The following is a 20663-nucleotide window of genomic DNA, read 5'->3' on the forward strand; positions in this document are numbered from 1 at the left end:
AAAATACGTAAGATTATAAAGAAAACTAATTATACTGAATAAAGTTATCAAAATAAAAATTTTAAGAAGTTTATGGACTTAGGTTAAGAACCCCTGATCCCTCTGCACAGAAGAAACGGAAAGTTGCATTCCAGCCCTTGGCCCCACACATACAAGACTCCCTTCCTTGGACAAACTCTGGGTTTCCTTTAACAGCGGCTCCCTCTTAAACAAACAAACAAACAAACAAACAAAAAGTTTAGGAAATAAAGGTATAGGGAGAATGTGCGACTAGTCCACGGGAGGAGAGACAGAAATTGAACTCAGCTCCTCTGCTTTTTTAATTACCGAGTTATTTTACTATGCCCTTATTTACGGATGAGGAAACTGAGACCTTTAGACAGAAAATGTTTAGACCAAGGTCACACTAGCAGTGGAAAAACCAGGATTTTGACCCCGGGTCCTCTAACGCAGTTCCCAAAATCTTGTGCCATACTTAAGGAAAGAAAAAAAGAAAGAAAACTTCATAGTACACAATACATTCCTGAAGCCTTGACTCCAGGGCCTTAATCCCATTTCGATTTAAGCAAAGGTAACAGCAATTCTAAGTAAAAGGAATGCAAAGTTGCTTTCCACCTCTTGGCCCCAGCACACCTAGACTCCACTCCCTTCCTCGGGAAAACTCTGGGTTTCCTTGAACAGCAGCAGCAGTTTCTTAAGACACATAGACAATGTTACTTTACAAAACACCGAACCCTTCCTGGAAATGTGGAGAAAATTATCACTGCTTTGAAAAAGAAAGAAAAGCGTATTGCCTAGGGAAGAGCAAGGAGCTGCAAATTTACCTCACGCTGACTCAGTCCACACAGCAGATGGTGGCAGAGCCTGCAAGGGAAACGACCTACCTTTTTTTTTTTTTTTTTTTTTAAAGTACTTCCTAATATCAGCAAAGGCTCGTCTCTCAGTACAAGGCACTTCGTTCCTGTGAAAAATCTATCCCTGTCTCTGAGAAACTCATTTACGCACATTGAGCGGACTGGGGGCCTTTGCTACTTAAGACGGCAGAGGCCAGAAAACGCGCGCAAACCTGACCGCAAAGCACACTCAATCCCACTACATGGTACAGTTCGCCTCCCTCAAAAAATAAAAAATAAAAATCAAAAGAAACAACCCTAAAATAAAACCAAACCACAATCAACATCAACAAAAACAACCGTCGAGTTCCGAGGACAATCCACCACTTTTACTTACAACTGCGAAGGCACGTCTTCTGCGTCTGACTCCCAAAGACCCAGACAAGAATCGGGGAGAAAAAGGGTTGGATTACATTAAAAAAAAAAAAAAAAAAAAAGTGAAGTCTCACGTGAGAAGCTCTACTTGTTAAATATGAACTGTAATTTCTACTTTTCTTCTTGTTGTTTGGTATTAAAAGGGGTGAGGGAATGGGGGACAAAGAAAAAAAAATCAAAAATAGCAGTTTTGCTATGTAAGACAAAACAAAACTCCACGGAGCGCCGTCTAGTGGTAGCTGAATTGTTCAAAGAAAGCAAAGGAGCTGTACTTGGGAATAAATGTCTTCTTATATTTGATACTTTTTAGTTGCCTTTAGATTTGTCAAACTTAAAGGGGAAATATAATATCCTGAAGAATTAAAAAACATGGTATCATAGACATGGGGATTATCCAGTTAGGTCAAAGTTTTGAGATTGGGTGGATTCTTAGCACTTTACTTCCAAAACGAGTGGCAATCACCTACACACATACACACAAAGTGTTTTCCTTTATCAGACAAGGGCAATCTCTGCAAGACCCCGAGCTTAGACCAACTGTATTCCTCTCCATTTCATCGTATAGTTGGATACTATCATTTATATATTAGTTACTCAAATAAAATAAGGGCTTGAGACCCAAACTGAGCATAGATTCAGTTTTCCATTTGATTCCTAAGCATCCTCAGACATTCCTCAACATAAATTGATCGGATTTTTAGAGACCTTTCTATCCTAAGCATTTTTTTAAGTATATAAGTTTTTGTTGGTAGCTTCAAGAAAAGTTAGGTATTTTCTGGGTCTATCTTTCCCTCTCAACAAATAGTACTGTTCCCTCAGAGACCATGAGTTAAAGACAATAATTGCTCTTCATTAAAGTTTGTCTTAATACTATTTTAGCAAGTTTTAAAAATTAACTTCATCCACTTTATACATAGATGCATGTATGCATGCATGCATACATAAGTACATGCACACACAAACTCCAGCCCATTCTCATCACTTCTTCCCTCTGAAATTTCTTTCTGAATTTTAAGTCAACCTCTGATTTTAAAACGTCTCCTTCTGCTTGCTTTGTTTCAGAATTTCTATGAGCGTCAGTTTGAAAAGATAGGGAATAGGGATGGAGAGACATACTCTTCTGAAAAGAAAAAAAGGAGCATGATGAAAAGTTTGGGATAAAATATTTGTAAATAAAAAAGAACGGGAATTGAGTCGTGATTGGTCTTGGGGGAGAGGGAGACAGCTCACTTTATAGCTAAATGTTCCTTGGCTGGTTCCGCTTGATCGTTTAAACTTAATCACCTATAGTAACTGAATTTTCTTCAAACGGTAAACTGCTTTAAAACACCATGTTAAAGTTTTAGCAGATTTATTTTTACTTGTTATACACAGACGATACAAACGAGCAAAAACAAAACATTTCTCAGTGGAGCTTGTACTTGTATAAATTATTCAATTCACAGACAAAACATAACAAATATAAAAATCACAACATTAGATTTACAGAAGAGTCAAAAATATACACACGTTTAGACCCTGAATTGCTATTAGGAAAATCCCCCCCATGAACTGGAATCTAGATTGAATATTGTGTATTATTATGCATATTTCACGTTATAATTTAAAATACAAAAAAAAAAAAAGTATATTTGCTACACAACATTCGAAATCCTACTAATCTACTTCCAGGGGGATTAATGTTCCTTATCAAATGTAACAAGACTTACAAAGGAAAAAAAAAATCACTCTTACTCGCACCAATGCTAGTGTTTTTCCAAGGAAGTCAGATTTCAGCTGTTTTCTAGATTAGAGGGAAAAATCATTTTCAAAACTAAAATGCAGTAAAATATACAACTCACACGATTCATCTTCACTGGACTACACGATAGTTACCAACAATTCAATCATCTATATCGTTTTAGAGTATTCATTACAAAGATTTACAGCATATAAAGAGGGAGAAAACTGAAGAGAAATTCGGAAACAGTTTGTCAGCATATTTGGCACCTGCACAGACCAGTAATGGATTTGGCACTTTGGGAAAAACAAATAAGGCAAAATAATATTGCTGATGTTGAGCTATTCGATTTAGGAAATGAAAAAAAAACTTACAAATTCAGTTAACTTTGCTTTTTGGAGGCATCAAGCCATTTAATTAATTTTCCTATAAAATAGATTCCCATTCTTTATAGGAGTTGGGGTGAGTAGGTACTCCTTAGCTGTGTGCACTTAGGGCACAGAGTAAATTATTCCATGCGAGGGACTGCAAAGAAGTGAGAAACCCATTACTCATTGCCATAGCTGTTGGCCATTTTACATTACCAAAGCCTCTAGAATATAGTTAACCATCTCTCAAGGTAAATAAATAAATAAAGTTAAGCATGAACTGGTTTTGTGCCTTCACAATAAGAATAAAAACTAGCCATTCGTTACAATAAATTAACACTATGTACAGACATTTCACAGGCTTTGTTTCACTAAAATTATTAACATCCCTATCATCCATCCATCCATCCATTCATGGATAAGGAAGGAAGCACTGTATAGGCTTCAGGTTCTAGAGCCAGGCGTCCTACTTATTGAGGGTAAGGGTGGGGAAAGGGTAGGGAAAGGATTGGAATTCTGCGTTCCTAGAGTACTGCTTGGCTTTAACCTGGCAAAACCAAGGACTGTACAGATCTCCCAAAGATGAAGTATTTCATTATAAGTAAAAGGAAAGAAAAAAACAAGTAGTGGGCCAAAGAAAGAGAGAAGAGAGGAGGGAAGGGAAGGTAAGACTTAGATAGGACAAACTTCACGGAAGGGAAGAAAGGCCGGGATATTAAAAGGGACCAAGGGTTCACAACTGAAGCTGAAGATCAGTGAGCTAACTACAGAGGTTGCTGGGAGGGGAAAAGGTTAAAAACACACTCGGAATCCTATATTTATTCACTGAAGACGGCAATGGTAAGGCCCAAATTAAATACATGAGATGAGGAAAGTGGAATTGGAAAGGGAAGAAGAAAATTGGGTCGGGGTCTGGCCTTGGGGGAAGATGAAAGGGAGTCTTGGGGCTGTAGCTGGGCCTAGGCGATGCTGCCCGGTGGCAAGTCTAGCTGTGAGAGTAGAAGCCGTAGTAGCCTATGTCCTTGGCGCAGTTCTTCTCACAGTCCCTTTGGGTCAACACTTCGCTCTTGAGGGGAGAGGAGCTCTCTGACACCGGGGTGTCAGACGGCGAGATACGCCTCCGCTTGGCCTGCTCGTAAATTCCAGAATCGGTGGAATCGATGGACTTAATAGACGACGGCGTTTCGATCCAGCTGGAGTCGGACAAGTCTTTGGGCTTGGAATCCTCGGAGCCTGGGGGCAAAGGGGAGCGCTCCGTAGCCAGGCTCTCCGCCTCCTCACCTAGGTAAGGATTGCTGCTTGCCATACGAGCGGCCGCCGCTGCGCTGTTAGGCCAACACGATAACATGGAGCTGGATTTGCTGCAGTACTGCGGGGGGCTGCGGGCTCCCCAGCCCGACGGGTCTGCGTAGTAGCCCAGGGGTCGGCCGGTGCAGCCTGCAGCCTGAAGCGGGAGAGCCTTGACACCTGCCGCGGCATAAGAGAGCAAGGTGGCCGCATTGCCTGCAAAGTCAGTGGCCGTGTCGTAGGCCGAGGCGGCGAAGTCCAGCCGGTTGTTGGCTGGCGTGACGAACCAGCGCTGGGGCGACGGGGCCCCAGGGTCCTCGGCCTGCTGGGGCGAAAGGAGCCCATTGGTGTGCGGCACGCTGCGGTCTGTGCCTGGACCTGGGCCGGCCCCGGCCCCCGGGTGGAAGCGCGCCTTGGCGTAGTTGCTTACGAACTGGTCCTGTAGGAAGGAGCCGGCCATTGCATAACGGGCTCCTGGCACTATTTGCGAGCGGGGAGAGTCGTTGGGCGAAGGGGTCAGGCGGTCCATATCGCAGCCCGTGTAGATCCTATCAGGAGGGAGAGACAGAAAGAAACGGGAGGAATGGCACATAGTGTCCATGAAAGAAGATTAGGAAGAGGGCCCCAGTATCAGATGGGAAAGAGAAGGAATTCTTGACTTTTTCCCCTTCCCCCCATATAAGTATACATCTCTCATGTAGTCATGCCGAATTTCAGGAAACGATTCACTATGGAGACTTGGAGTGGAGGTGAGTGAGAGGGGGCAAAGGGAGGGCACACATTCTCTTGATTCTTATTTTAGGAAATCACTAACCAAAAAGGAAGGGAAAAGAGCTGTGTGCATGGCATACGAAAGGCATAGGGGTGTAAAACTAAGACTACCTCTTCTCCCTTTGCTCTGTTCTTTTATCATGCATTACGGTCCTTCCAAAATAGCCAGGTCAAGGGTAGAAAACTGAAGGCCTTCTCTCGCCCTTTGTTTAGTCAAAATATATGCATATTAACACAGCTGGGCTGAGTGGGGATTAACAGGCCTCTGTGGGCAAAGGGTGTCTACACTCTGGGGATACTTTCTATAAGGATTTTGAGAGAGATTTTAAACAAAGGCTGGTTCTCTCTCTCTTTCTCTCTCTCTCTCTCTCTCTCTCTCTCTCTCTCTCTCTCTCTCTCTTTCTCTCTCTCTCCTCTCATTCTCTGTTACTTTCAACAAGTCTCTTAGAAAGTAACTTATATCTTCTTAAAATTCAAAAGCATGCACACTCACCTCTTCTTTTTCTTGTATAAATGATGTAAGAAATACAAATATGTGTGCCTCCAATAAGTATTATTAAAGGAAAAGACCTCAGCCAACTTCTAGAAAATGAGTTTACTACTAGAATATCTCTGAAGCACTCTTTAGTCTTATAAGATTTTTTTTCTTTACCCTTCACACTCACCAAAACAAATAAGAAGGAATCGTTACTAGCAGAAAGAATTGTGAAACTATGAAAGCTTCATTATTTAAAGTTTTTACAAAGAAAACTATTTCCCTCAACCATCTTACGCCACACAATTCTTGTTTCCTGGCCTTCCATCTCACATAGTTAGGAACCTTGAATCTGGCTGTAAAAAAATAGAGGCTGAAACCTTTTGCTATCCAACTATCCCCTAGGCAATCCCAAAAGGATTTAGCTGGTAGGCTTGGGTCTTTGGCAGCTGCTGAGCTGACCTATGGTGACATGAATGACTTGTGTTAAAGAATAAGTCTAGGCCTCTAGGCTAATAGAACCTCATTAGAGATTATTTGAGGGGAGGAAAAGGCTGTTAGATGAATAGGAATGTATCTACCTTCAGATCAACAAAAATCCTTCACTTTCAATTAACTAATGCAGGAATCCCAAAATGCTCATCAGTCCACCTTTAAAGCAGCTGTGGGTGGGATAGTTAAAGGGAAATAACAATTCTTTCATATCTCAGTCTCATTTGAAGAAGAGGATCTTATTAGGCACAAAATAATTGTTGAATGCTCCAAAAATAGCACCAGAATTGAAAATGATATTTCAGAGCTCTGCCTTTAAAAAACAATAAGTAATTCAAGGGATTATTCAGAATTTGAGTAAAAGAGAGGAGGAAGGAAGGAAAAGAAAGTTTCTTTTTTGCTATGGAAAAACTGCATAGTTTTCATAGTAAATATCAACTAATTTTTAGAATCAAAATAGGGGAAAAGATGAAGTTACAAGAAGTTCCTTTTAAAATAGATTTCTGCAACATTTGGCCCATTAATAACTGGGGGGCGGGGGGGAGAGGAGAAGAGAGCAGTAACAGGTACTGGATACTCAATATATGCAATCTTTGTCCTGAAATTTAGTTGTGTTTTAAAAATTAAAAAGAAGGGGGCTGGAAAGGAACAAAAGTAAGTAATTATACCTATCTTCTCTATTTAACTGAGATACAGAAACAGTGTTGCCAAAAGTTAGTTTAACCACCCACTGACAGTTTAACTAGGTCTGAACCCCTTGGGAACCCTGGGCCCATTTACAAGACTAAATGCATTTGAACAGATGTTAATAATAAGATTTAAAAAGCTAGGATTCTAAAGGATTGTCCTCTAATATCCCTGGTCACCAACACATTCTGGATGTACTTATATTTCATACTTTAGCTAAAACCCTTTGCAAACACTGTCCCATGACTCCCTATAATTTAGAAAATTGGAGCTAGGATAGGGGTGGGGTGGGAATATATTTATTTTAAAATAACATTTATGATAGAAAAATAATTCTTCTTCTTCTGGTTTTTTTTTTTTTTTTTTTTTAAGGAAAAGATGAAGAAACAATATGTATCACTATCAGTCACCCTCCTCTAGGCTCACAGTTTCCTAAACTGCTTCTCATAGAAGAAGCAGTTAAAGTACAGATTGGGTTTAGGGGTTTAAGGAATGGTGCCTGAAGCTGGAAATGAAGCCGTAGCCCTGTTTCTTTTTTCCTTGCAAATTTAATCTGATCCTACGCAGAGGGCGGCTACAACTTCGTGGCAGTATCCCAGGCACTGAGAGCAAGCCATCTAATTAAGACTTGTGTCTTTCCCTTATATGGTCAAGGAAAAAATAGGGGGAATCCCCACACTCCTTTGAAATCTAGATTTAGAACTCATTATCCACCACCATCCAAACCCTGAGCCACTGAAGCCTGGTCCCCTACACTAATGCTGTGATCTAGAGTGAGCTTAGAAAGGACTTAGTTTAAACTGAAATTTTGTCCCCAAAGAAAGAAAAATTAGATAAGACAAGAAGGACAAATATGAAAGAGGGAAAGAGAAAGGAAAGGAATAAACAAGTTTCCAAGTCCCATCCAGAAAGTAAAAATTTAGGGGAAAATTATTTTCTTTTTATGCTAATTTAAATGTACACCAAATACCGCTTCATATTTTTCCCAAATCTCAAAATGCGAAAGCAAGCAGTTCATCACATTAGCTTTAGCGGCTACACATTTTTATTTAGTTCACAACAATGCACAAGAAATGCTATTACAGGAAACTTGAAAGTGGGTAAATAATATGTCACATACGCCAATAAAACTCTCACAACTGCCAAAGCAACGAACAGTTTCGGGCAGAATCCGGGACAGGCTTCAGATAAAACCAATCTGAGCTAAGCATCTGTAGCCACACACACAACAGGATTGCACCCAGAGGCAAAGCTATCTTGCGCCAACCAAGCCAAAGTCCCAATACCAATTAAACAACGTCTCAATTCAGATAAAAACTAAAAATACAAAGTCAGAATACCTGGACCATCCCAAAATATAACCACTTGAAGAAAACCTCTGTAAATATGGATAAGACAAGCAAAAAGAGGGAGAAGGAAGGGGGAAAATAACAAAAATCTATACAACCTCATCCTCACACATTTCAGCTCCTGAAAGCTTTCTATCCAACAATTTTACAGTAAATTGATAAGCGTTGCACTTCTTAGTATGACCCCGAGAAGTGAAGTAATAGAGATGTAAATTTACTTACGTGTCATAGTTATCCCGAAAGCCTTTTGCGAAAGGGTTGTGATCTATCTTCAACTGCGTAATCTGAGGAGGAAAAGATCAATATTTATTTGCCAAGCCTGAGAAATTGCACTTTTGAGAATAAATAGTCATTCAATTATTGCAAGGATAATTTCATCAGCTGCCCAGGTTACCTTATTTAAACACGGGATGGAGAGGGTAATGGGGAAGGGGAAAGTTTAAATTAGTAATAAGTACACTTTAACGAAAGATCCAAATTAAATGTTTGCTTTAAAATTCGTTCCTGATGTGTGTGTGTATGTATGTCACAAATGTCTATTGATTTGTTCAGACAAAATCATTTCCAGAGAGATTGAATTTATGACCAGATGTTGAATATTTAAAACCTTTTCGTGACATTTTAAAAGGTTGCGTTGAGTTTGATATAGTAGCTGCACAATAAGAAAGAATTCATCTTGTACATTAAATCTAAGTTTAATTTAAGTGAAAGTACTAATAGAATAAAAGTTCTAGCATATTTAAAAGCACCATCACCCCTAACCCAGACAACAGCAGCTATTGCCAGCTTTTAAAAACTTGCTTTAAAAATGCTGGATTGACCAGTGGCGCTGATTTCTTTTCTGAGTATACCCCTCCTCCTCAATAACATATTTTATTATAGTTTTCACATGCCTCTGTGAATGTATGTATGTGTGAATGTTTCCTCAGTCTCCCAGGATGTGATTTTTATTCTATTTAGCCATTAGTCCTGCCCACCTAGGAAACCGTTTCAAAGGCGTTCTGATTTTCTGTGATAACTATGGCGCCTGCCAAGAATGAAAATTCAAAGGGGAAATCTGCTTGTTTTGCAAAGGGAGACAAATTGAGGGAACAGCTTTTTATCTGTTATTGTTTACAGACCAAATTCTAACTCCCCGAATTAAGGCCGCCAGAAATCCTGTATACCACCTAAATACCAAAACCCGTCCCGAAATCAGAGACAAGAAACAATCGTATTCTCCTTCTGCCTGTAATTTTTGGAGGGTTTATAACCGGCCTCTCCTGCTATATCTAAATGTTTTGAATGAGGCTGCTGTTGCTGCTGCTGCCGGAACCGAGGGTGATGCCTGCCTCAAGTAGAAAGTACAAGTCCAGTTACATCTGTGTTTTGGTAGGCGGTGACCGCTATGAACTGTGTCTCTGGGAAGGTGAAAGTCTGGACTCTCCCTGGCTGGTTGGTATCCTCTGTGCCATCTTCATTCACTTCCACCACATGCAAGCGGGGCTGGTACTTGTGCAAAGACTGTAAAACAACCATCTGTCGAGAGGAAAGAAAAGGGGAGAAACCCAGCGGCAAGTTAAAACATCGTGCCTGTTATGTGAATGTGTGCGGGTGTGCGCGGTGCTTGCCGTAGAAACATATATGTTTTGCAGGACTTGCTCGCTAGCTCCTCGCTAGTCTGGTAACTAGGGATAAGACCTCACCATCTCACAGCTGTCAGAAGAGATCCGACTAGAATCTACCCTCTAGTCTATATCTACCCTCAGGAAAATGTGACCCGAACCATCCACCCCGCAGGCCATCTCCTTTTCCCTACTGAAGGAAGGTCAAACGTTTACCCAACCTGCAAAAATTCGGTTGTTCTTTCAGAAATCAGTCAATTGGATATTTGTATTTAGAAATCTGGGAGGATGTAGGGTAAGAAAAGAGGATTTATCCATATTCCTTTGTTCATTTCATTTGGGTGGATTGAAAGTAAAATTTAAAAGACAGAAAAATATTAAATCCTTATTTTTCCATAAAGGAAGAAAAGTGTTCCCATTCTAGGCAGAGGTAGGGGGAGGGAAGAGAATTTAATTATGAATTAGGTAGTACTATTTGTTTTTCTTGCTGGGAGTTGATTTTAAGAGCTTGAAGAGGAGGACATAGATTAGGGATTGGAATGTGCGAGGTAGGGGAGTGTGTGTGTGCGTGTGTGTGCGCGCGCGTGTGTGTGCGCTTGCTTGCTTGATTGTCTGTGGGTTTCACTGACCTGGCCATTGTTGTTTGAGGCTCCTTTGTTGTTTGTAAGTTTTAATTTCCCGAAAGAGATTTCTTGGCGCATCCAATGAGCCCCTGTATTGGGGGAATCGGGATGCATATAGACCCGGTTTCCTAGAGAAACAAACACACATTGCTTACACATGCACACCCCCACTCCCTGCCACTGTGTTCAGGAACACACATGCATATACAAGCACACACACACCTTGAGCCAGTAAATCATATTAGATGGGAGTTTCTAGGAGGCACTCTTTTCTTTTTTATTATCTGTAAATAATTAAAATAGCTTTTGCATAATCTTCCCCTCTTTCTTTTCTCTTTTCTCCCCTTCCTAGTCTCCCTTTCTTTAAAAAAAAAAAAAAAAAAAAAAAAAAAAAAAAATTAGCCAATCGTTTTTTAAAGTCGCTCGAGCCAGTCCACAAAGGCTTTAATTAATCATTCTCACCTAAATATGTGTCAGAAAAAAGTGTTAATTGGAAGAACTTGCCTTGTACATTGGTGTCCGCTTTGCCGCAAGGAACCCATTTCCCTCCTTGAAATCTCCAGTGATTGGGGTCCGCCAAAATTACATCCACAAAAATATTGTAATGAGCCGTGGGATCCAGACCAGAAATGTTAAAACTTAAAAAAGGAAACATGCGCCTATTTAAATTAAAAGAAGGGAGGGAAGAGGAAGAAGGTAACAGAAGAAAGAACCATTAATATTAAAGATTTTATGCAAACAAAAAAATTACCTCCTAAGTAAAGGCAAAACTTGCCTTGGCAGCATAGATGCCGGGTTAAAGAAAGGGCCATTCGAAAGAGAAAAAAAAAAATCGTAAGGGACCCGGGGAGGGTAGGGGGAGTGAAATGGATTAGAGTGGCACGAGCGGCAGACCTTTCCTCTCTCTCCCGAGAGAGAGAGGTAAGGAAGAAACCCACATCCGCTCAGTAGGAGAATGCATTCTTCTCCAGGTGCTTATGCCCAAACGGCCTTTTTTCATCTTCCACTCTGGCATATGAGATCTTTGTTCTAAATCTCACCTTTGCCCTCGGGTTTGTCACCCACACACACACACGCACACATTGATCCCTCTATTATCTTTTTTGAAAGCTAGGAAAATAGGGGTACATACCCTTCTAATTCCGATATGCCCTACTCCCGCCCCGACCCTCGCTATCTCAGCCACCACCATTCTGCGGACTGTCCGCTTGCCCAGCGGGCAACGGCTGTAAAAGCAGCAGTAGCAGTAGCAGCAACGAATGTAGCTTTTACCTTCCCTGTTTGGTGATGATCATCTCTGTTTGATGTCGATGAAATTTCAGCCAGAGTGGTCTGTTGCACAAGTAGACCTGAGCTTTGCCGGGCACTAGTCCCGGTTGAGTAGAGGAGAATTGATAGAAAGGCGCTCCTTGGTAAGAGTGCCCATACTGTTGAGGGTAAGGATAACCCGCCGCTGGATAGCCCTGTGGCGAAGAATTGGACAGGAGGCTGTTGTAAGCTCCATTGGTGATCACGGGGTGGTGTGCCATGTAGCGACTGGGACTGCCGATAGAGAAGGCAGGGTGCGCGGGTCCATGCTGGCTGGGGTAAGGAAACATGGTACTGGGAGCAGTGGCAGCGGACTGGGGCTGGCTGGACTGAGAGAGGAGATAGCGATCTGCAGCAGATCCATCGAAACTGTGACGAAGCTCAGAGACCCCGTCCAAGACAGGAGAGAGTTTACTTCTCTGGACGTCCCCTGGTGAGTCCTTGGAGTCAGGAAAATTGTCTGTATCTGACTGATTCGTCATCCCCCTGGTAATTTTTTTCAAAGGTGAACTTCTCTCCAGGTTGTCAGTGGTCGAGATAATGGGATGATCATGCAAGACAAGCTCAGATCCGCCTGAATGTGGGTAACTGCTGCTCACATTGAGAAATTTCTTGGAGAGCATGATAGAAGGAGAAAGACAGTGCTCCAGCTGCATAGCTCTAGAACCAGAGCAATCGCCCTCCCTTCCCTGGTTTTTAAAGTGCTATTTATCATAAACTAGAAATCCACAGACCCCCTCACTAGACGGAAAGCACTTCAACCAGCAAATGCTTCTCAAAGGTTTGATTTACTTTTTTTTTTCCCTGGGAGAAGAGATTGGCCAATTGACACTATGCAGCAATCAGAAAAGGCTCACTTTTGATCTTGCTGCCTGTGCAGCCGATGAAACGGCTCCTGCCATTGGTTAACTGCTGACAGTAATTTAATTAGATAGACATTAATTAGGATAATCACCTGGCTCCTGGTCGCGATGATCATGGCAATTTGAAGGAGATGATTTTATTGTGGGCAATAGGGGGAGAAAGTGTGTGTTGGTTCTACGTGATCATTGTTGTGTCACCTTTAAGCTTTGTGACCACTGCGTTAGAAAAATTCAAAAGACTTGCCATTTACTAAACATTTTCCAACCCCCTCCCTTCTTTTGGGTGGAGGGACGGGGGAGGGGATTCGATGTTGGGAGACTTTTCAGTTTTGAATGAGCCAAATATTCAGTTGAATGTAACCATTTTCAAAGTGCAAAGTATACAAACTACGAGCCGGTGGCCTCAACCAACCCTGTAAAAGTTCCAGAATGTCTTTTCCAGCTAATACAAAAGTACACAATACCTGAGTTAGCCCTTTGTGAATGGGTCATGTGTGTGTGTCTTATGCCTGCCCCCTTCATTATAACCCCCTCCCCCCCACACACCTTTCTTTTCAAGAATTAGCCGCTACTCGGAATGGTCCCTGTAGGGAGAGTGAGTATATTGTGGGAGGGGACGAAGTGGCAACAACAGTAACCAACCCACTCACTTCAGGAAGGTTTCGATTCTGGGTTGACTACAGATACAGTTACAATATATGATCTCATTTTTAGGTTTTGAAATAATAATAAGCTGTTGAGCTGAAATGCCCTAATGTATTTGCAGTGATATTTACGGGTTCTTTAGTAAATAAATATTTAATCTGCTTGCTTGAATGCAGATTATCTGATGAGCATCTAACTTATGTGATGGTCAGGCTTCTGCATTTCTTGCCTTTGGAAGTCCTCTGCCGTGGCCACTGGATCAGAAGCAACGGTGGGAAGAGGTTCCCTTTGTAAATACAATTGTCAGAAGCAGTGGTCTTGGTAGATACAAAATGGAAGAAGTGGCAAAACTATGATCACTACTGGCGGTGGGGGTGGGGAATGGATCTAGAGAGAAAATTAACCCATGTCTAATTTCTGAAAGGGAGGGAAGAAACCCCTAATTTAAAGGGAAGAGGTTGAATAATTATTAGAACAAGGCCTGAAGTGACCTCGGTGTGTAGAGGGAATAAGATTATTTCCAAATCACTAACATAGCTAGATAAAAAATAGACGCCCATCACACTCTGGGAAGCGGGCATGGCGGGAGAGAGCATTTGATCAAACCTGCTTCCCCACTGTAGGGTGCACCCTCAACCCCGCCCTCCTGCCGCTTTCTTCACCAGGCTGTGTGCGGTGGGTGAAAAGGGAGGGGAGGAGCCGCAACCTGAACATCGAGGTGCAGCCCAGACAGGTTTATGAACTGTCCCTCGGGTGGACGCTCAGCTCTGTCCACCAGCAGGTGCACCAGTGCCCCGGGAGCCAGCGCTCGAACGGACGTGCGCGCACCTCCCACCTTTTTTCCTCTTCTCTTCACTCCGCCTCATTGTTCTGCAGTCCGCAATGACTGCAGGCTTTGTGGCTGAGATAGAGCTGGCTTTCCCCCTGCACTCACCCTGCGTAGGTACCCACCTGGGCAAAGGGAGGGAAGCTAGGCCGGGAATGAGTAACGAAACAGCGCCTAGCAGGGCTCCTGGCGGTGGCATAGGAGGGGGTACTCCCTTTTTGCCTGCCAGTGTTTCGGGGAGGGAGACAGTAGCTCAGCTAAGCTGTTTCCCCAGAACTCCTGTTCGGCAGGCAGGCAGGGCAGCTAAGCTTTGAAGGAGCAACCCTTCTTTGGCGGCCAGGATCTGGAATAACTAACTAGGAATCCAAATAGCATTGGAATGGTAGTGATTTAAGGGGAGGGGTCAACCAGGATCCTTAACTTTACGAAGTCTGAGCACAATGGTTAAAACCTCAAGTTTTCCCAGTGGTCAATCCACAAAACCTTGTGCCCCTGCTGCAAAGGCAGCTACCGACCGAGACCTTGGATTGCAAAAGGAACGGAGGAGGCGAACATAGTCCAGGTCTGCTTATGCATTCCAAGACTACCCAGTTACAGGATGAGAGAATTTTCTAGAAGGGGGAAAAATGCAGCAAAGCTTCCCCTCCAAGAAGTACAACTAACTGAAACATCAGATAAAGCTTGTTTCATGCCAGTACCCTGGTCTTTCTGAGATATTTGGGATTTCGCTACTGCGAGAGGATGTTATGGTGTCTCCTAGTTTACTTTCCGTAAACCTTTTAGATTGACGACTCTCTTGGCTCCCTCTCATGGAAAAGGAAACACGGGGTTGGGAAATGGGGAAGGTAGGGAAGAGAAAGCCACAGAGAACCAAAACTAAAAGTCTACAAGTAGAAAGAATATTAAATTTGCAAGTCAGGCCCTGATTACTATCTCAGTTCTCCTTTACTTGTGACAAAACTAGGCCTCTTAATTTATAGAGGACTAGGGCACCTAAGGTTTCTTCCACTTCTAAATACAGAAATGACCTTCCTCTATACTCCTCTTTGACCATTCTCCAGAGATCCGTGCTGGGCTTTGATCTTGAAGGTTGAAGGAAAAATTAGGATGAGGTGTGAGGCTGGGGAAGGAGCACCAGGCACCCCTGAAACTATCTTAATTAAATGGATAGATACAAAGATAAATCTGCTTTTTCTTTACGTAGTTACCAGCACCAAACTTGATTATCTGAACATGGTTTACAGAATAAAGGTTTATCCAAGAACTACATACAATAAAGAAAAAAAATCAGGACACTGGGGGTAGGGTTAAATGCATACACACACTGTAGTTTATTTTGTTGGATGAATTCTCTTTGCATTACTGGAACAGATATTTGTCAGAAAGGCTCTAGTTTAGGAGCAGCTTCAGGAGGAAAAGAGCTTTGAATTGGGAGTGTGGGTAACCTAAATTCAAAACTGTCTACTAGGAAAACCAGAGTTTTGATTATACCATGATCTCAGCAAGGTCTGTGTTGGGGAAGTTTGCCTGAGGGTCAGAAGAGAAGTGCTGGGTAGTTAAAATAGGGAAATATAAAAGCCAGGATTGGGAAAGACTTTTCAAACTTCTTGGATTCCATAAGGATGAAATTGAGAGCTAACAATTTTTCTTTTTAAAAGGATCCAGATTAAAGTTATTTGTACTCCTAACTTGAATCCATTTATCAAAATCAAAACCAAAACAAAACCCTCTACAAACTCACTAGTCATATTATAATTACAAGCTACCACATCTTTATCTTAAGAAAAAAAGAAATGTTTTAAAATACACATAACTAGAGTAGAATATTCTTTACATTAAGGTTTGTGCTGCTTACATAAGGCAAAAACAGATATTTTTTCCTGATACTGTGAATTTGAATGCTATATACCTGCTCCCTGTTATATTCCCATAATAACTGACATTTAAAATAACTTTTATTGTTTATAAAGTGCTTTACCAAGTAATGTAATTTTAATGCATCCTTCAAAATAGGCCCTATAATGTATTATTTTGACTTTATAGATGAAGATGAAGATTCAAAGGTTATGGTCCTTGCTCAAATTACACAAAATAGGATGGGGATCAGAGTCTTCTGATTCCACAGTCATGCTATATTAGGTCCCCAAATCAAGTCCTTAGTATGGACATATCCACCCCTTTTGGACCCGAAGCTTCTTGATAATCTACCCATTTTCCCATGCTTTCTAACAGGAGTTAAGGTTACTATTTAGCATTCTAGCCAGTCCATTCCAAATATCATTAAAATAATAGTCTTATTTCCTGTTATTTTTAAGAAAGGGGAGTAAGCCAAGGCTAAAGCTAAAGTATGGGCAGACTACAAATAATGTCATTTAGACATACTGGAAATTGAATTGGTTTTCACTTAAATGATGGGTTACATACCTGGCTATTTAAAGGCTCATAGAAGTTTAAATTCCTTATTTTAGCTTACAGCTTCACTCATGTTATCTCTCTATTTAAATTTAAACTTCAAACATAACTAAAACTTTCCTGAAACAATAAGGAACCATCTTCACCTAAGAAACTATTTTGTCAGGTTTATAAGATTAAAGGAGTTTGGTACCTTTTTTGGGAAAAGAGTTCAGTATTTGCCTAGACATTTTATAATGAGCTATTTAAGAACGGACTTTCAAGTTCTATGTTTCTATTTGCATGATTTGGAAATTCTCCACTCACCTGTTTAGGCAACTTGACTAGTTAATAGCTTTAGAGATAGGATATTTAGAGGTTAACTTGACTTGCCTCCTGTCACAGTTTATTATACGAGAGGTAGGATTTGAATAAAGATCCTCCTGACTTCAAAATCAGTCTTTTATTCACATAGATTGCTTTTCAATAGATAGTATAAATATTATACCATTTGACAGATAAACAAACTGGTTTTAGTTGGTTAAGCAACTTACTGAAAGACTTTGATATTCAATACAGTGCTAGACACACAATGAGGAACAAAATTTTAAGATGGATACTGCTTTTAGAGGGAGGGCAGTATCTTGTAATATTCTACTATTAATTAATACTTGAAAGACATCTGCAGGTTCCTGATCTGATAATCCCTTTTTCTCCATGAGAATCTTAAAGAATTTATTATAGAGGTCAGTTTTGTACGAATCTCTTTGGGCTCAAAAGTTTCATTTTTAAGTCCTTAGTGTTTAAAAAAAGAAACAAAAACCCCAAATCCAGTTCTCCTTCCCTATATAATATTTATTTCATTTAAATCCTGAAAGCATATATAGGCTACATTAATAAAATATTCAGCAGGGAATTTCACGTGTTTGTTTTTGAATGCCTTGAACAAAATGTTAATGTACATCTTTTTTTTCTGGGTTGCACGTAAGAGTTACAAACTAATGGCAACCACTTTTCATTTGTGAAGTTTTGTTATCACACTGATGTTTTATGTGTTATAAGAGCTTCAAAATGTAAAGGAAAACACATCTCATCTGTATGAGCTTCCTAGAGTGTTGTCAAATGTAATACTGTCAATTCTACCCAGTGCCAAAAAGACCTCAGGAGACTAGATAGATTGTAAATGTATTTTTATTATGTAGCAACAATCAAAATATATATGTACTACTGATTTCTTCAAATATTAAATGGTAACTTAATAAAATTTGTCCACTTTGATGTATTCTTGTACTACTTTGGATTCTGCAAAGATCCTGACCTAAAGAAACAGAAGTAATTGCAAACAGAGACCCAAAGGTGTTACAGTGCTGCTCTTGGAATGCAAATGATGCCAGATGTCTTCCATTTAACCAAATACACCTTCGGCAGTCGACTGATTGTGAGCGTTAGAAACAATAGACGAATATACACTGGAAGTATCACTAACAGTTTTCTGCTGTTTTGGGGTTTGTTTTTTTTTGTTGTTGTTTGTTTGTTTTTTACTTGAATACAACAGTATCCAACATAGCTGCTAAACACTGGACAATGTTTGAGGTCATAAGCACATCCACATGTTCTTCCAAATGACGCTTTGGGTCCTAAAAGTAGAACAAAATAAAAAAAAGATATTAGCTAGAGAGAAAATTTTTTTTGGTACATTTACATTTCAGTAATTGGTAATAATGCATGTAAAAAAATTAAGACAATTATGATATACATATAATTTCTTAAAACCTACAATTTCAACTCATATTATTTATTATGTTTAATTCAATTTCCAAGATAGCAGATTAATTTATATCATCACTGTTATTACACTCCTCCAGAATCTGGTTTTGAAAAGCAGAATAATAAATTCCATATACTATTTGTTCATTTGACCCTATTACACACATATAACTGAGTGAATCTTTTAAAAACAACACACAAAAAAGATATTCTTGAAGAAAAGGTGGATCAATGAAATCCAACTTCATTTTAATAAACCTTTTTTAATATGTCTTGTTTTGAATGATTTGGAAAAGAGACTTTTGTACTGAAATTTACTGTTTGAAGTTGAGAGAATTTAAATATTAATTTTTAATCAATTTCACACATGAGTATTGATAAGGTAATTTGGCTAATTTTTTTGTTTTGCTAGAAAAAAATGGGATGAGATAAGTTTTTTTTTTTTTTTTTGCATTTTTATAATAGATAAGAGAACTTAGGGAAAAAATCATTATGTTTCAGCCCAAATGCAGTTTGAAAATTGAATATAAAAAGCTCTAAGGAAAGGTAGTGTGTAATGGATACAAGAAACAAATATTTAATTAAAAAATACTAATAGATGTTGCTGTAATACCCAAGACTTTTAACTTTATACAATTGCTCATCGGTGGAATAATTACTTGGTTATGTCTTTATAAGTTGTTTCTTTAACACCCTAAGGTTATTTTTACCACTGAATTCTCATAAAATGGAACCAGCAAATTCAAATGGATAAACCCCAATACCATATTTTGTTCAGTAACTTTGCAAAGAATTAAAGCATTAAAGGTGAAGTAGATAAGACAAACTTGCAAAAGAAACCGAATAGAAGTTTGGGGGGGGAGGGGTGGTGTGTGTGTGTGTGTGTGTGTGTGTGTGTGTGTGTGTGTGTGTGTTTGCCTCATGAAGAAGAGGCCAAAATTGAAATACTAAGATCTTTTGGATGATTCCTTACGTACATTCAAAAGTGCCAATTTTTCTCATCTCATTGATTTTAATTAGCTACTTCCCTTTCTCACTACATGGAAAAGAAAACTCATCATTAATAGATCAAATACAAGGGAGTTAACGATGTATTTTATTAGTAAAAACAATGGAAAAAGACAAATGCTCTACCTACTAAAAATACTTGATATCCTGTAGCAAAAATGATTTTAAGTACTATGGAAAATTGTCTATAAACTGTAGATAAGAATTTCTAACTCCCACTGTAAATATATCTGTCTGAGGTGTATCAGAAGCTTAAAAACAAAATTATATACCACATATATAGCAAAATACAATACTACACGTGACCAAAATACATAGAAAATAGGGGGCAAAAGAGCCTATTACCTTTCCCACTACTTTTTTGAGGATAAAATAATTTATGGCATAATAGGACCTTCATTTATTATATTTAAAGATGAACTTTGCCCTTAGTGTTTTACTGGGATAACTGGCTCTAAACTGGTAACATCCTCTCCTCAGTCATCTACACTACATTCTTGTGGCAGCTGGGTGTTTCTTAGAGATTTCCCATCCAAGAATGGTCCTGGCCCAAACCTACATAGCTTGTGAGATGTGATGGGATCACAGCATATGGTAGGATGGCTGAAAGCAAAGACAGCTTAGTGTCTTGCATCTGAAATAGCAGGATTCTGCCAACATCAGCAATATGATAACCATGTTCCATGGAATGGGGGAAAAAAGTAATCAATGCTCTTTAAAAAACACTCTCATTACTCTGAAAAGCTCCATTAATAGGTGAGATTTTTATTTTTCTCTTGCCCCAATTATGGGGAATAAAATGCCTATTGCCCTTACATCAAACCCAAAACCAAACCTACTTCTGAACACAATTACATATTTTTAAGCATCTCAATCTTTATTTTTTCCATTTCCCCCAACAAAGCATTGGTAACCATTTAAATCTATATGTATTGATTTTAATTCCAGTTATTATACAAACAACTACTCAACAGATTTTTTTTAAAATTTGGATTATTAATTTACAGCCAAAGTTTCTTTTAATACTTTAAAGATGTATTATTTATTAACCAATTTAAACAAAACCACTGCCTTAAAGGTAAGTGAAGCATTTGGCATTTAACTTTTCAATAGCATTAAATATCTCTGAAAATTAATTTCACATTTCCTCAATCCAACAAATATTTATTAAATTCATATTGTATGCAGAGGCTTTGGGAAGAAGTTAAAAA

At 39.6% G+C, this 20663-nt stretch overlaps 2 protein-coding genes across 3 annotated transcripts in view; both read right to left on the bottom strand.

Moving 5' to 3' along the window:
- Positions 1 to 2602: 2602 nt before the first annotated feature.
- On the bottom strand, positions 2603 to 13012 carry TBR1 (T-box brain transcription factor 1). Its single transcript, XM_003763895.3, has 6 exons — positions 11917 to 13012; positions 11149 to 11303; positions 10651 to 10772; positions 9777 to 9935; positions 8640 to 8701; positions 2603 to 5191 (listed from the first exon to the last, which is right to left on the bottom strand). Exons 1-6 carry the CDS (start codon positions 12606 to 12608, stop codon positions 4342 to 4344), a joined length of 2040 nt encoding a protein of 679 aa, XP_003763943.1. The 5' UTR covers positions 12609 to 13012; the 3' UTR covers positions 2603 to 4341.
- Positions 13013 to 17850: 4838 nt separating this feature from the next.
- PSMD14 (proteasome 26S subunit, non-ATPase 14) overlaps positions 17851 to 20663 on the bottom strand; it is a 105942-nt gene continuing 103129 nt past the window's right edge. For both annotated transcript variants that reach the window (XM_012544751.3, XM_012544749.1), the window contains one exon: positions 17851 to 18314. In XM_012544751.3, the coding sequence (XP_012400205.2) occupies positions 18216 to 18314 (99 nt within the window). In that variant the 3' untranslated portion in view covers positions 17851 to 18215. The remainder of the gene's footprint in view (positions 18315 to 20663) is intronic.

This window comes from Sarcophilus harrisii, chromosome 3 (assembly GCF_902635505.1).
Source record: "Sarcophilus harrisii chromosome 3, mSarHar1.11, whole genome shotgun sequence".
Lineage (NCBI taxonomy): Eukaryota > Metazoa > Chordata > Mammalia > Dasyuromorphia > Dasyuridae > Sarcophilus > Sarcophilus harrisii.

Excerpts from the sequence above, each read along its gene's own strand:
- TBR1 (XM_003763895.3), bottom strand. The coding sequence starts at position 12,608 with ATGCAGCTGGAGCACTGTCTTTCTCCTTCTATCATGCTCTCCAAGAAA. Across the intron at positions 11,304-11,916 it reads ATCATCACCAAACAGGGAAG|GCGCATGTTTCCTTTTTTAA; the intron begins GTAAAAGCTACA and ends TAATTTAAATAG. Across the intron at positions 5,192-8,639 it reads TTTCGGGATAACTATGACAC|GATCTACACGGGCTGCGATA; the intron begins GTAAGTAAATTT and ends CCCTCCTGATAG.